The sequence below is a fragment of the Nycticebus coucang genome, chromosome 2, assembly GCF_027406575.1.
Source record: "Nycticebus coucang isolate mNycCou1 chromosome 2, mNycCou1.pri, whole genome shotgun sequence".
In the NCBI taxonomy this organism is placed as follows: domain Eukaryota; kingdom Metazoa; phylum Chordata; class Mammalia; order Primates; family Lorisidae; genus Nycticebus; species Nycticebus coucang.
Window position 1 is genome coordinate 4626655 of NC_069781.1, and position 14391 is coordinate 4641045.

The following is a 14391-nucleotide window of genomic DNA, read 5'->3' on the forward strand; positions in this document are numbered from 1 at the left end:
CTGGAGTCATGAGTTCCAGCAGCCCTGGCAGAAGGGCCACTAGACTGAGGGTGAAAATCCAGACTCTACCTGACGTCACCAGTGTGAATGCCGGTGTGGCCTGGGGCTAGCACCTCCCCTCTCTGGCCCTCTGGTCCCCTGTGCGGCACAGCCATGGACAGTCCTCCCAGGGTTGGGCAGTGCCTTCCAGGTCACACGTGAGTCAGGTGGCAGAAATTTCAGGCCAAGTGGGAAGCTGGGGGAGCTGATGGGCAGTGGAGAGCAGTGCGGCCCTCGGAACGCTCAAATCACAGACAGCAGGTGGGTCTGCTCCCACTGCATCTACGGAGCCCCCTCCCAGGTGACAAGCTCAGCCTCTGTGCACAGAAGGAGACAGAACACCACAGAAGACCCTGTCCCACCGGTGTGAGCACTGCCTGCTGACGGGTCACTACCCTGCGAGCCTTCTTGGGCTGCTTTCTCCTGGGGGTGCCATCTCTGCACGTGGGGCCCACCCTGTGGGAGCCCTGAATGTCCCACAGCCAAGGGGTTAGGAATCCTGAGGAGTGGGCAGCAGCTGGGCTGTCTCAGGGCGACAGACCAGGGCCCACTCCAAGCAACCCCCACGCCCCTGCCACTACCACTGTAAGGCCATGGTACCCCCAAGAAGCCTTTCCAGCCAGGGCTGAATCTTCTCAGAACCAGGTTTCCTGGCCTTCCCTACCACCTGCTCCCTTTCTCCGCAATGTGCAAATGGGGTTCCAGCCCCCACTGCCCAGGGGCTGCGGTGGCCCCCTCCTCACCCCATACACCACACACCCCACACACCATGCACCACCGTGGCCACTCAGCGGAGGAGCCAGACAAACTTAACCTGATCTCAATGAGCACTGGTGGGTAAGCAGTGGCACCGCTGGGCTCCCCTGGCAGCTCAGCTTCCACTCCCTGCCCCGCCCCGTGGCAGAAGCGGCTGAATCCCTGGTGTTGGTTTAAATTTGTTTAGCAAACAAGACACATGCAAAGCAGCTCCCATCCCTCTGTGTGTGTGTGAGACGCTGAGTACCCACAAGCCCTGACCTGGGTGGCACAAGGCAAGGTCCAGTCCAGTGAGCTGAGCACCCATTCCAGGCTTGGTCCCAAAAGTGTGACCTTGGGCAAGTCCCTTCCTCTCTCTGGGCTTCACTGTCCTGGTGGGCAGGGAGAAGGGTGAGAACAGGTGGTCTCCAAGCCTCTGCTGGCTCAGATGCTCTGGCCACTAGAGTCCATTTTCCCCTAACGTTAAGAGCTAGGTCAGCAGGACAGCAGCAGGGAGCCTGCTAAGGGGGCAGCAATCACCTGCTGAGAGGGACTCTGGCTAAAGCAAACAGGAAGGGCCTGTAGACCAGCAGTTCTCAACCCTGTGGATAGTGACCCACAGGAACTGTATTAAAGGGCCGCAGCATTAGGAAGGTTGAGAACTGGCTGCTCTAGACAGAAATGTGTGGCCGGGTCCTACCTAGCCAGATGCAGAGCCTGGGTGCAGGCTGGGCCTCGCCTTCTCCACAGGTCTGCTGTAGGCCGTGGCCTCGAAGCCCATACCCATGCCTTCAGGCCTCAGTGGGAGGAAGGGTAAACAGAGGCTCCAAAGACAGCTGAGGCTGGGTTCTGCCTCTGCCTGCTGTGTGACTTTGGCCAAGGAAACCAATTTCTCTCTCTTCCCAAATTAAATCTTAGAAAAACTCTGAATATCAAATCCTCACCTTGGAGGTGGATACATGTATATTATACATTACTGGCTTTAAGAAGCAATACAGTAAAGGATTTTACTTAACTTGTATTTTTTTAGACAGAATCTCACTCTGTCATTCTGGCTAGAGCACCACAGCGTCAAAATAGCTCATAGCAACACAGACTCTTGGGCTCAAGCAATCCTCTTGCCTCAGCCTCCCAAGTAGCTTGGACTATAGGCACCCACCACAACACCCGGCTAGTTTTCCTATTTTTAGTAGAGACAGGATCTTGCTTTTGTTCAGCCTAGTTTCGAACTCATGAGCTCAAGCAATCCACCCACCTCAACTTCCTAGAGTGCTGGGATTATAGGCCAGAGCCACTGCACTTGGCCAATTTCACTTGACTTTAAACCAGAATCCCCTAAAGTTATTTGACCAGTGTCATCTTTACTCTCTTTAAAGCAAATGAACCTCTAGAGGCATATGGACCACACCTAGAGGCTAGCACTGGTTGGAGGCACGTCCAGCTAGCTTGGGGTCCCCTGTGCAACTAGGAGCATGAGTGTGAGGACATGTCATGTCACTCACTCCCCTGAGTCAGAAAGACCCAGATAGATGGTCAACGCAAACAGCTTCTAGTCAGACCTGTGCCTGAGCTGGACCTTTGCTGGGGCGTGTCACCATTGACCTCATGAGCTGCCGTGTGATCAGCACACTTTAGTCAAGTTTAACCCCAAAGTTAAATGACATTATGAAAAGGAACCACCTAACGACAATAGCATTTCCTTAAAAATATCCTCTTTTCTCTGGGAAAGGGAAAGCCCTATGGTCTATCTTCTTTCACGGATGACTTCTCCGAGCTTCAGTTTCCTCATCTGTAAAATGGGATAATGACACCTCCCTTACAGAAGGTGGTGTGGGTAAGAGACAACAGGAAACCCTCCACCCCACTCAGTCCCAGCAAGTTATTCATCTGGAAGTGTCCATGCTGTGGCCATGCACAGGCTTGGTGTGGGTTATGGGGGTTGGAGGGTGGGGGGAAGGGTTGTTAGTGCCCAAAGAGAATGCCTTCTACTAAGGGGAAAGTTATACAGAGGTCACTGCCATTTCACGTTCAGTGGTGCCTAAGCTGTAAACAAGGAGCCCAAGCTGCTTGGTGTTGGAGGAGAGAGAACTTTTGGCTGGATGACCAAAGGGGACTTCATGGAGGAGACAGTGTTTGGGTGGGCCTTGTACAGAGGACAGAACTTCAAAAGGGGACATCCATGGCTTGTCAGCACTTACCACGTGCTGAACCCTGCACACAGCTTCACACAATGTTTCAGCACGTCCGTGGAGGGGACTGGTGGGTTTATCATTTTACAGAAGAGGAAGCTGAGCCTTAGAGAGCTTCAGGGACTCACCTGAAGTCACACAGCTGGCAAAGCGGCAGCCGTAAAGCCGATTTTGACACGTAAGGTAACTCAGGTCCCAGGACTGGATGTAGATGTCACCTTTGGGGCCATTATTCAGCCCTCTATGGTCATTACATTGAAGACCTCAAGATGGGACAACTATCCTGGATTATCCAGGTGGGTCTGATATAATCACAGGGTCTTTATAAGAGGTAGGCAAGAAGAGAGGGATGGCGTGACAGAAGCCGAGGTGGAGTGATGTGCCTTCAAGATAAAGGGGCCCCAAGAGTGCAGACAGCATCAGAAGCTGAAAAAGACAAGGAAAGAGACTCTCTCCTGGAGCCTCTGGAAGGAGCACACCCCTGCTGATAGCCTTGTTTTAGCCATAAGATCCTGGCAGAAAGGCCACTAGACTGGGGTTCTGGCCTCCAGAGTCATAGGACAGTACACCTGTGTTTTTTTTAAGCAGCTGAGTTTGTGGTCATTTGTTACAGCAGCCACAGGAATGGGTACGTCCCCAGCCTCTCTGGCCTCACCTGTCCCCGTGGTCTCATTGCTTAGGGTTTCTGAGGCCTCTGTTACCAGCACTTGTCAGCAGCCTGGACGTGGTGGCTGCTTGCACGTACCACTGTGCCTGGAGCCCCTCCACAGCCTTCTCTATTTGAGGCTCCCCACCTTCCCTTGGTACCCTGGGCCTAGTAGGCACTTAATAATGCTAGTTGCATGTAAACAAATCTGTGTCTTTATTGTCATTTACAGCAATTTATAGGCATTTGACAGCTGTAACTGCCCATTTCTCCAGCCCCACGGCAGGATTGTAGGACTGGAGTCTCCGTGGCCAGCTGAGCGCTGGGCAGAGGTGGGGGTCAGCCAGCAGATCTGGCTGCAGCAGAGGGATGCCACACCTCCTGCTGGGCAGGAGGCAGCTCTCATTGTCCTGCTGTAGCCAAAAAGAGGCCCACAAAAATCCCAGGTGACCAGATCCCAGCCCAGTGGTGGACAGAGAGGGAAGGGTTTCTCTGTGAGTCCCAGCTCCCTGGTCTATTCACGCATCCCTGTTTGCCCAGGGGTATTCTCTCTTTCTGTGCTCTGCTAGAGGAAGGCACCAAGCTGTAGCAACTTCAGCTCAGAAGATCCAGTCCAGCGCCTGCATTCTGTGGCAGGAGAAATGTTGAGCCAAAGAGGGAAAGTGACTTGTCCAAAGTCACACAGCAATTTCATGAGTCTCAAGTTCGAATCCTCCTGCCCCGTGCCACCTCCAGGAGGCTGGGGATCTGGGTGCATGAGCCAGGTGACAGGACCTCAGGGAGCCGGCGCAGCCTCACTTGAGATTGTGCTGGCTCTCGCGGTGCCGTCGCAGATCCACCTTGCGCTGGAAGCCCTTTGTGCACAGCTCACAGCTGAAGGGTTTGAAGCCCGTGTGCTTGCGGCTGTGGGTGATGAGGTTGGAGCTCTGGCTGAAGGCCTTCCCGCACACCTGACACTTGTGTGGCTTCTCACCTGCGGGGGAGGGACAGACAGCAAGGGCGGGGTCAGGGTATCCTCCCACACACATGGAATTTGCTCTCCAAAACTTCCATATGTTTTACCATCTCCGCCTTAGAAAATAACCAGAAAAGAGGGACAAAGAAAGACCTGACTCGGACACCCACCCTCACTGGATTATTATACTGGCTGGGGCAGCAGCTGGGGCTCTCTCTGTCCCCAAGCCTGGCACGGGGCCCGGCACAAACGAAGCCCTCGGTTAATAGCGAGGAGAGAATGGACCAGCAGGTGAACAAGTGAATACATGAATGAGCAAATGAATCGGCCTGTGCCCGCGCCAGTCCCACCTCCACCCAGAGACGCTTGCTATCTCCCTCCAGCACTTTCCATGCATTAAGTCCCTTAAGTAACAGGTGCCCTCCGTCAGTGGTGACCTTGTGACCAGACCCCGCCCCAGCCTGTGTCCAGTGGCGGGGCCCTCACCGGTGTGGATGTAGGTATGTTTCTTCATGTCTGACTTCTGGTGGAAGCGCTTGCCGCAGAACTGGCAGGGGTAGGGCCGTGTGTCCGAGTGGATGAGCAGGTGGGTGGACAGGGTGGACGAGCGCTTGAAGGACTTGCCACACATGCGGCACTGGAAGCTGCGCTCCTGCCGGAGGAAACGAGGCCCTGGGGGGTCAGGTGCAGGCGGGGCCTCGCCACCCAGGACTGCCAGGCTGGGTGCAGGACTGGACCCGGCCGGGATCCCCTGAGGAACAGGACACTCTGTTGGGGCGGCCTCGAGGACAGGGACCTCCCTCACATTCCTGCCTCTTGGATGGGACTTGGAACCTCACCAGCCTCCTGTGGCATTTTCCCTTGTAACTTTGGTGCTTCACCTACTCAAAACAAGCCTCAGTATAGATTTACCGACTAGCGGGTGGACCAACTGATCTGAGAGTTTTTTCAGGGGCTCACCTTTCAGGACCACTCTCTCAGAGCGAGCTCCTTGAGGCAGGGATGGCTACGGACTACACCGTGGTTTAGTTAAGAGTCTATGAATGGGCTGGGTGTGGTGGCTCACACCTATAATCCTAGCACCCCAGGAGGCCAGGGCAGGGGGGGACTGCCTGAGCTCAGGAGTTCCAGACCACCCTGAGCAAGAGTGAGACGCCATCTCTAAAAATAACCAGGCATTGTGGCAGGCACCTCTAGTCCCACCTACTTGGGAGCTAAGGCAAGAGGATCCCTTGACCCAAGAGTTTGACCCGTGAGCTATGACACCACGGCACTCTACCCAGGTGGACAAAGTGAGACGCTGTCTCAAAAAAAAAAAAAAAAAGTCTACAGATCATTGAGGCTCAATTCTGGCTTCTGCCTCCTTTTGCTTTTAGGCAAGTCATTTGAGCTCCCTGGGACTCAGCTTCCTCATCTGTATTCTGGAACAGTAAAAACAATGACCTCACAGTGCTGGAGGACTGGAGGTGAGGCTGAGCGGCGCCTGGCATGTGGGGCGGTGCTCTGCTGGGCAGGCTCTCTGAGCCTTTCCTGCCTTTCTCAGCTGAGCCTGGTATTTATATCCAGGGCTAATGGCCCCTCGTGTTCCCTGGAATGGATACTAAAGAAGGGATCTTGCTTTGGTGAGGCTTAGGAGGATGAGATGAATATTTAAAACTAACTCCAAGATTCCAAAAAACCAAGGGGCTCAAAGTTGGAGACACCTGTCTTGGCCCCCCAGGGGGCAGGGTCGCTTCTGAGCATCACAGACATATCACTGCCCCCGAAAGTCCACCACGGCAAGACACTTTTCCAATTGCACATGAAGCCAGAGGCTGAAGTGTGTTATGGGCAGAGGTTGGAGACCCAGACTTTTACGGAGGCAGGTAGTAGGGGACTCCCCATCAGGGGCAGGAAGAGAGACCCACTGCAGTCCCCAGGCTCCCTGGGGACACACAGAGCAGGAGTGGGGGCTGGGGCCCTGTACTCCAGCTGCCCACCTGGGAGTGGACGTGCGTGTGCTGCTCCAGGCTCACGGCGTGGCCGAAGGTTTTGCCACAGATGTCACAGGCAAAGGGCCGGGTCCCACTGTGGGCACGCCGCACATGCACCTCGAGTCCATGAGGGGTGGAGAACACCTGGGAGCAGGGGCAGGGTGTGAGGCCTCAGGGACAGGGAGGGAGGCAGGCCTGGGGCCCACAGCCCCTTGCATGCTCGTCTCCCGCCAGGGATGGGCATAGGGGAAGACCTCCGGACTGCTGCTCACTCTGTGTTCTGGAGAGGCCCTGCGCCCTCTCTGTGACTGTTTCTTGTCTATATAGTGGGAGATGAGAGGAGGGAATATCCTAGTGGTTACTAATGTGGGCATTGGCCAGAGCCAGGTTTGAATGCTGGTTCGGAATTTACTTGCTGTGTGATCTTGGGGAAGTGACTTAACCGTTTTGAACCTTAGCCCTTTATCTGCCTCCCAGGACTCATGAATGGCAAATGCTCGGCACTGAGTCGGGCTGATGAGGAAGAACATTTGAATCTTGATCCCAGCAGGGTCCCAAGATTCACAGTGCAGGGAACAGCTGCTGGGAGCCTCCGCAGCCACCATGTGCTGGAGGGCTCAGGGCAGGGTGCACCACCCGCTGCCCACCTTGTTGCACTTGACGCAGTGATATGCCTCCATGCCGGGGGAGTAGTGGAGGCTGAAGTCCAAGGGCGGCTCGGTGCTGGGCACCAGGGGGCTGCCATACAGACTGACAGAGCGCTCCAGGAAGGCGGACTGCATGGTGGAGGGGGCTTGTGGGTAGCTGTGGCTGTAGGACGAGGCCAGGGTGTCCCAGGAGATGCTGGGCTTGTAGAACGGGGGTGAGTCGGAGAGTGGCGAGTCCCCATCCTGGGGTCGGGACATCACAATGGGGTCCTCTGTGGAGAAGGGGACATGTGCCTGGTGACTCATTTAAAAATAGGTCACCGGCTCCCCACTCCCTCCAGCACACACCACCCCCTTAGTGACCCTGTGGGTTTCAGCATGTGACCCCAAATATTTACTGCAGGGAGTCTGTGGTTCACTGTGGCTCTTCAGGTTTCCAGCCCAGAAACTCACCTGCCCTCACTCCAGAGTGCCCACCTGACCCACCACAGGGACCTGCCCACTGCTCCCACATGGATAACCTCCTCCAGGAATTAGATTCCGGCCAGGGAGGTCCAGGCAGAAGCCAGAGAGCCCGGATTACATCCCGGTGACTTTGTGGATCCTTCCAAACTCTGTGACCCCAAGCAGCTCTGCCACAGACGTCCATTCATCCTCCTGTCCCCTGGCACTTTCTGGGAGTGGCTGGGCTCCCGAGCTGTTACCTGGGGCTGCGACTGCCCTGGCCAAGCTCTGGTCCTGCTCCAGCTTTGGCTTCTGCTTGGGGTTGGGCCAGTCCAGGTCCTGGCTTGGGAAGAGGGTGCTGAGGACAGGGCCACTGCTTAGGACCTGCTCCCGGGCCTCTGTGGGGAGATAAGCCCATTGGAGTCACAAGCTGCCACTTTGGGCGAGCCCTGAGCAGGCAGGGGTCCCTCTGTTGCGCTGCTCTGGCCACTCACACCCAGGGGCTTTTCCTAGGGTAGGGAGAAGGGGGAGGCCAGGAGGAGACCCTGAGAACGCCTGGGCCAGTCTGGGTTTTTCCCAGCGCCCCAACCTCAGCCCAGCCTTCTAGTTAGGCCCTGCAGGTCAGGGACTCAGCACGCGCTCTCACCGCCCCACGGGCTCAGAAGAGGTGGGGGCATCGCTCACTCATGCACGCATTCAGCCAGCCAGACTGAGCCGCTCCCGGTCTTGGGAGAGGAGGCTCCCTTGGGGGAGATGCTGCACACACACCCCCCCCAAGCAGCAGAGAGCCTCCCCCGGTCTCCGGCTCACCAGGGGTGTGCACAGGAGGCCAGAGCGGGCCATCCTCCCGCACACGGGGCTGGTGGTAGGTGTGGGCCTTCTTGCTCTTCACCAGGAAGGAGCGCGGCATTTTCAGTGTGCACCCCACACCTACAAGGGGAGAGCAGAGGGAAGGTGAGGAGAGCAGGAGAACAACACACCTCTGCAGAGCCTCCTCCTGAGCTCACACTGCACTGGGTTGACTCGTGCCCCCACCAGAGTTCACGGCTACCCAGAACCTGTGAATGTGACGTTATTGGAGGAAATAGCATCTTTGTGCAGATGGAATCAATCTCAGGTGATGTCACACTGGGGAAGAGTCCAATCCCATGTGAGGGATTGGAAGGAAGAGGGAAATTTGGACACAGAAACACAGACACAGCCGGGACAACATCCTGTGACGACAAAGGCAGAGAGACTGGAGGGATGCTCCTATGGGCCAAGGAGCGTCAGGGCTCGCTGGCAGAGGCATGAAACAGACCCTTGCAGTGTCCAGAAGGAGCCAACCTTGCTGACACCTTGATTTTGGACATCTGGACCCTGGAACTTTGAGGGAATATGTTTCGGCTGTTTTTGAGCTTCCTAGCTTGTGGTGCTTTGTTATGGAAACTGCAGGTCCTACCCAGTGCTCTGCTGCCCCGCTAGAAAGCTGCCACACGCACCCTCCAGACAACCCCAGGGCCACCTGCTCCCACCAGCATGCCCTGAGTTGTGCTGGAGCAGAGAGGGCAGGGACAGGGTGCCCACAGGTGGCTCACTGTGGACCCCACTTTTAGAAAAGCTGAATTTGAGTCCCAGTGGAATCCACCTTCAGAGGACACACCAGAAGGTAGTTTGAGCTTAGGTTTTAGAATCCGCAGCTCACGGGCTAGAATCTCAGCTTGCCTGCTGTAAGAGGGGCCCAAGGCCCAGAGGACCCCCTACTCCATTGTACCTAGAGGCCTGAGGTTTGTGAATGTCCATAGACTCCTGGAGCTAACACTGGGCTACCCCCTGGATCCCTGGTCAGAGGGGTGGGGGAGTGGCAGAGCTGGGCCATCTGACCACCCCAGGACCCCTGGCTTCCCCTGCAAAGCCCTTTGGGGCAGAGAGCTTCTCTTGGCCCTAGAATGGTTCACACCCTTGCACCCAGCCTGTGAGCTCTCCTGAGGGTTCCTGGGAGACAGTCTCTTCCTATAGTCCTCTCGCCTTCTACCCCCTATGTTGTGTCCAGGAAGAAGCTCAGAAGAAATATTCAGTCAAGGCCAGTCCCATTCCTGTGTCCTGGGAGGAGTCCCACCCCTACCCACCCTGCAGGGGCGATAGGGCCTAGAGAAGGCGGGAAAAGTATCACGGCTTCTCTGAACAGCCATGAGGGCCGGGTGATAAGGCCCTGGCCCAGCAGCAGGCTGGGAGGTGAGAGATTAGAAAAGGCAGCTTGGAGCTCTGCCCTCTGGGCAAGGGCCTGGGACTCACATTTACCAAGGGGATGACCCAGCCCAGCTAGAAGATGGACCCCAACAGGGCCCAGGGCTGCCTAGCCCATGGCCCAGAGCCCCACTGGGGCATCAGGATTTGGGGCTCTAGCAGGGAGGACAAGCTTAGGCCTTGCACCTTCTTGCTGTGAGGCTCAAGGGGACCACTAGACTGCTGGGATCAAGAAAAGACCCTTATGTCTCATGAGCAGTAGGAAGGGTGCTTGTTGAGTGGTGCCTGGGCGCAGCAGGGTGGTGTCTCTGCCCACTGGAGGAGGAGCTTCAGGAAGGCAAGCAGTGCCCACCCACAGAAGGTGCGCTCAGTGGACAGCATGAGCCCAGGCCCAGGGTGGGGCTTGAAGTCCTCTAGGGTCCCTTCCCACTGTCAGATTCTTGGCTTTCTGAACAAAAGCTCGGACTGGGGGCTGCTGGGCAGCCCACGGCCTTATCTCTCAGGGACACGTCTTCCTCCTCCTGCCCCCCCAGAGCACCCCACACCCCCTTCCTTCCCTCTTCTAACTCTTCTTCACCTCAGGAAACCCCCTGGGGAGGCCAGACCCTAGATGGAGGGGAGGGGACCCCTCCGTGGCCAGGGGAGGGCTGAGGGGGGCTGGGTTCCCCATTTACTTTGTCCTGGGGGAGGGAGGCTCTGAGCGCCGGGCCACAGTCTGCCTATAAACGGTGGTCCACTTTTTTCACACATACTTTATGAAGAAATCAACAAGAAGCAAAACAACACCAGGAAACGCTCACCAGCGGGGTCTGCGCAGCCTCCCAGCTCCCTACCCCGCTCACGCTGAGCGGCCCCAGCAGAGTCCCCCCTACTCTCTTTTCTTATAAAGGAGAGTGGGCTCCGAGGCTGGCCCTGCCCCCGGGCCTCAGCTGTTGATTGTCAGACCGCCAGCTGGGCATCTGTTCAGTGCCCACTGACTGGGGCAAGCTGGGAGACTCTATCATCAGTTCCACACCTGCAGGCTAGAAAACTGAGGGATGTGGCCAAGTCAGGCCCAGGCTGCTGGCCAGTGGGGGCCTGCTCCAGCCAGCGCCCCCTATGCTGCTCACTGTCCGAGAACACAGCCTGCAGCACGGAGGCTGGGTGCAGGGGCAGGAGGGTAGAAAATGCAGCTCCTCTCATCCCCACAGGCCCTGCCTCGGTTCTTGAAGAGTCTTGCATGGTGGGCAGGTGAGGAACAGGCTCCCCTTCCGGAAGCTTTGGTCTTCAGAGCCCAAAGAGACCCCGGGTCAACTGACTCAACTCAAGGACACCACCACCACAAGGATGCTCTCTAGAGGTCATGAGCAAGGCCAGGCACTTTTCACAAGGAGCAAGGAGGTCCCAGTTTGGGGCTTTCCCTAGCTGGAGGAAGGTGATTCTCAGGCCTATTCTAATGATCTTCCCCCAAGCCTTATACCCATTTTCCTGGCCTCCACCCAGGTTGTCTCCCCTAAGCGTGGTAAGTGATGATGGCACATCCAGTGCAGAGCCCTCCTGCTCACAGTGGGGACAAATGGACCCAGTGAACTTCCCTTTGGCCCCTGTTAGGCGAGTTTGAAAAAAAAAAAAGAAAACAGGAACCAATCACCTATACTGTAGTTAATTAACAACCACTAGGTTTTGATTCACACGAACTCAGTTCTGAGGAAGAGCTCAGAGCAGAGATTATGAAAGAAGCCAGGATTTCTTCATAAAACAGAGGTCTCGATGGTATCGGACCTCCGGAAGGAGGCCCGCTGTTAACATCTCTTTATAAACCCCTGATCCCGATAGAGGGTCCCCTGATCCTGAGTCAGAATCTCAGTCAGCGCTTCTCGAAGGGGGACAGCCCTGCACCCAGGCGGGGCCCAGCACCCCGACTTCCAGGCTGCGGTTTTTGTGCAAGGAAGGAAGCTCCTTATGTCTCCCACGGGGTCGAGTCTGATTTGCGTCCTTGAGCTTGTGGCCGTGTCAGCTGCCAACCTGGGGCTTAGTTTTCCTATCTCTCGAAAGGGACGGTTGGGCTAAGAGATTTCTAAACTTCCCTTTTGCTCTAAAATCCCACGTGTGATTCATTGACCTTTGGCGAAGGACTGACCCACCTTGAGTAAAGAACTTGTCCCTCGGGTTCCCTTTTTGGGAGGATCGGGTAAGACAGTTAAGACTCTTTTGACTTCCTTTCTATTCAAAGACTCAAGGAAAAAAACAACAAAATTTGTCCATATAGGAGTCAGGGTAAAATTAGGCCAGGTTATTTTAGGGGGCCCAGCAGAGAGTAGTTATTTTTATATGAAATTTAGTTATCGCAAATGTCTCCTCCATAGTTTAGAGAATTCAATGTCAAAAGTGTATAAATCCACTTCTGGGTATAGATCCCAAGTCATTGCACACTGGTGTTCATAGCAGCATTGTTCACCAACAGGTGGGAGCAGCCCAAGTGTCTGTAACAGATGAACATCAAAGAAAATATCCCTTATCCATGCTGTGGAATATTATTCAGCCTTAAAAAAGAAGGAAATTCTGACATGGGCGAAGATGAACGCTGAGGACATTATGCTCAGTGAAATAAACTACTCGCAGAAGGACAAATAATGTATGATTCCATATACGGGGGCCTAAGATAGGCAGATTCATGGAAACTGAAATAGATCAGAGGCTACCAGAGGCTGAGGGAGGGGATTGGAGAGTGTTTTTTAATAGGTGTGAAGTTCTAGACTAAGTTCTGTGGATGGACGGTGGTGATGGTTATACCATTGATTACAATATGAATGTACTTAATCACCAAACTGCATACTTAACATGGTTAAAACAGTAAATTTTATGTTATGTGTATTCTATCACAATAAAAACAAAAGTGAGTGAATGAAATCCTTTCTGCATATCTCTGTATTAGAGAAAAAAGCAACTCCCATTGGTTTGAATTCCTGAAAAAACAAAGAAAAAAAGAGCATCCTTCTGGACTAAGAGGGGAATAGTTTTCTGTTGTTTCTGCCAAGGCAAGGGTCTCGAATGCTGGTCACAGATGGTGAAGAATTGCATGTGATCAGCCTATTTTCCAAGTGATCTGGGGCGATCTGGTCCCAGAGCCTTTGAAAAATCCTTCCACTCTCCCATGCGAATCATCACCCACTGCACCCTGCCTTTCTGGAAGCTTCGGGTGAATGATCTGCACTGGTTTTTGAGTGATTCTATCAATCAAACCCGAACCTGGTACAGCTCTCTGATGTTCCCCAAGAATTTTCTGCAGGGAAACCAGCAGGTTGACCCCAAAATCCGAGAGTCAGAAAGTTAGGAGAGTCACGCATCTTCTTGTCCAAAGAATTCCTTCTGGTACACATCTGAGAACCAGAAAATCACCACGTTGCTAGACTTGGAAATGCTCTTACCTGTTGCTCACTGAGAAACATGCAGGCAGTTCAGCTCAGCTTGTTTCCAACATCAGCTGTCTAATACCAGACCCACACCCAGAGATTGCAATTAATTTGCCCCCGAAGATCTTATGAAAGCTGTGGGCTTTCTCCCCAGAAAAACGAACACGAGCACACGGCCATACGGATTCTTGGCATCACAAGCCCTGTTTAGAATGATTGTCTCTCCCCATATACCCAATGACTCAAACTTGGCTTTTTCTCCAAAAATAGGTTGAAAAGGCTAACAACCATCCCGAGGAAAGGAGAGTGGAGCCGGCACCTCCCTCCAGCCCTCTTGATCCTGGAGTCCAGGCCAGTGTGTGAGGGGAGGGTGCCTGACTCTTGAGTTTCCTGGGAACTTTTGTGAAGTTTGCCTGCGGCTATGGGAGCCCCCACAGTCTGGAACTATCTCCTTGAGGGGCCACACAGACTCAGGCACCTTGAAATGTGTTGCCCTGTGCACTGCCCAGGTCCCTGGTAAAGCTGGGTCCAGGAATGGCTTCGTGCACATAGGTGATGTCAATCAGCCTAAAACGAAGTTTGAAAGGGGTAGTGGAAGGCACGGGTCCCAGCCAAGCACCTAAGTACAACTCCTCCTGCCACCTCTTCTCCCTTGGCTGAGGGGTGAAAGCCGCGTCCTGCAGAAATGCCTCCAGCCCCCCCCCCCACTCTTCCTATAACCACAGAAGGAATTAGGCAACCTGCTTTGAAACTATCTACAGTGTCGAACATGCAAATTTTAAAAGAAAGCACAGAAATGCACTCTCCAGCACTCACCTGGACGGAGCTGTCCCCTTCCTGAGTCCTATGGCGCTTCCAGAGGTGGGAACCTCAAAGCCTCTCTTTGGGCAGGTCCCCACTGTGTCAACTTCACAACTCTCTGCACAAACAGATACTTCTCCTTTTCTCTCTCTCTCTTTCTCTGTGTATGTGTGTTTTTCCTCTTCTGTTCCCCTCCCTGATTTTCAATCTGATTATTTGTGTCAAAATCTGGCGGTGAAGAAGTGGCCAATGGCAGAGTGCTCGAGCTCAGCCGTATTTGCTTATCAAAACTTTCCAGGACTCAAGACTCTGAATTCTCATTTCTAACCCTCCACTCTGGGAGC

At 54.5% G+C, this 14391-nt stretch overlaps 1 protein-coding gene across 1 annotated transcript; it reads right to left on the reverse strand.

Moving 5' to 3' along the window:
• Positions 1–4147: 4147 nt before the first annotated feature.
• Positions 4148–14159, reverse strand: GFI1B (growth factor independent 1B transcriptional repressor). The gene is made up of 7 exons (XM_053568017.1): positions 14063–14159; positions 8439–8558; positions 7889–8026; positions 7185–7456; positions 6544–6681; positions 5051–5216; positions 4148–4582 (listed from the first exon to the last, which is right to left on the reverse strand). Exons 2-7 carry the CDS (start codon positions 8536–8538, stop codon positions 4404–4406), a joined length of 993 nt encoding a protein of 330 aa, XP_053423992.1. The 5' UTR covers positions 8539–8558; positions 14063–14159; the 3' UTR covers positions 4148–4403.
• Between the last annotated feature and the right edge of the window lie 232 nt (positions 14160–14391).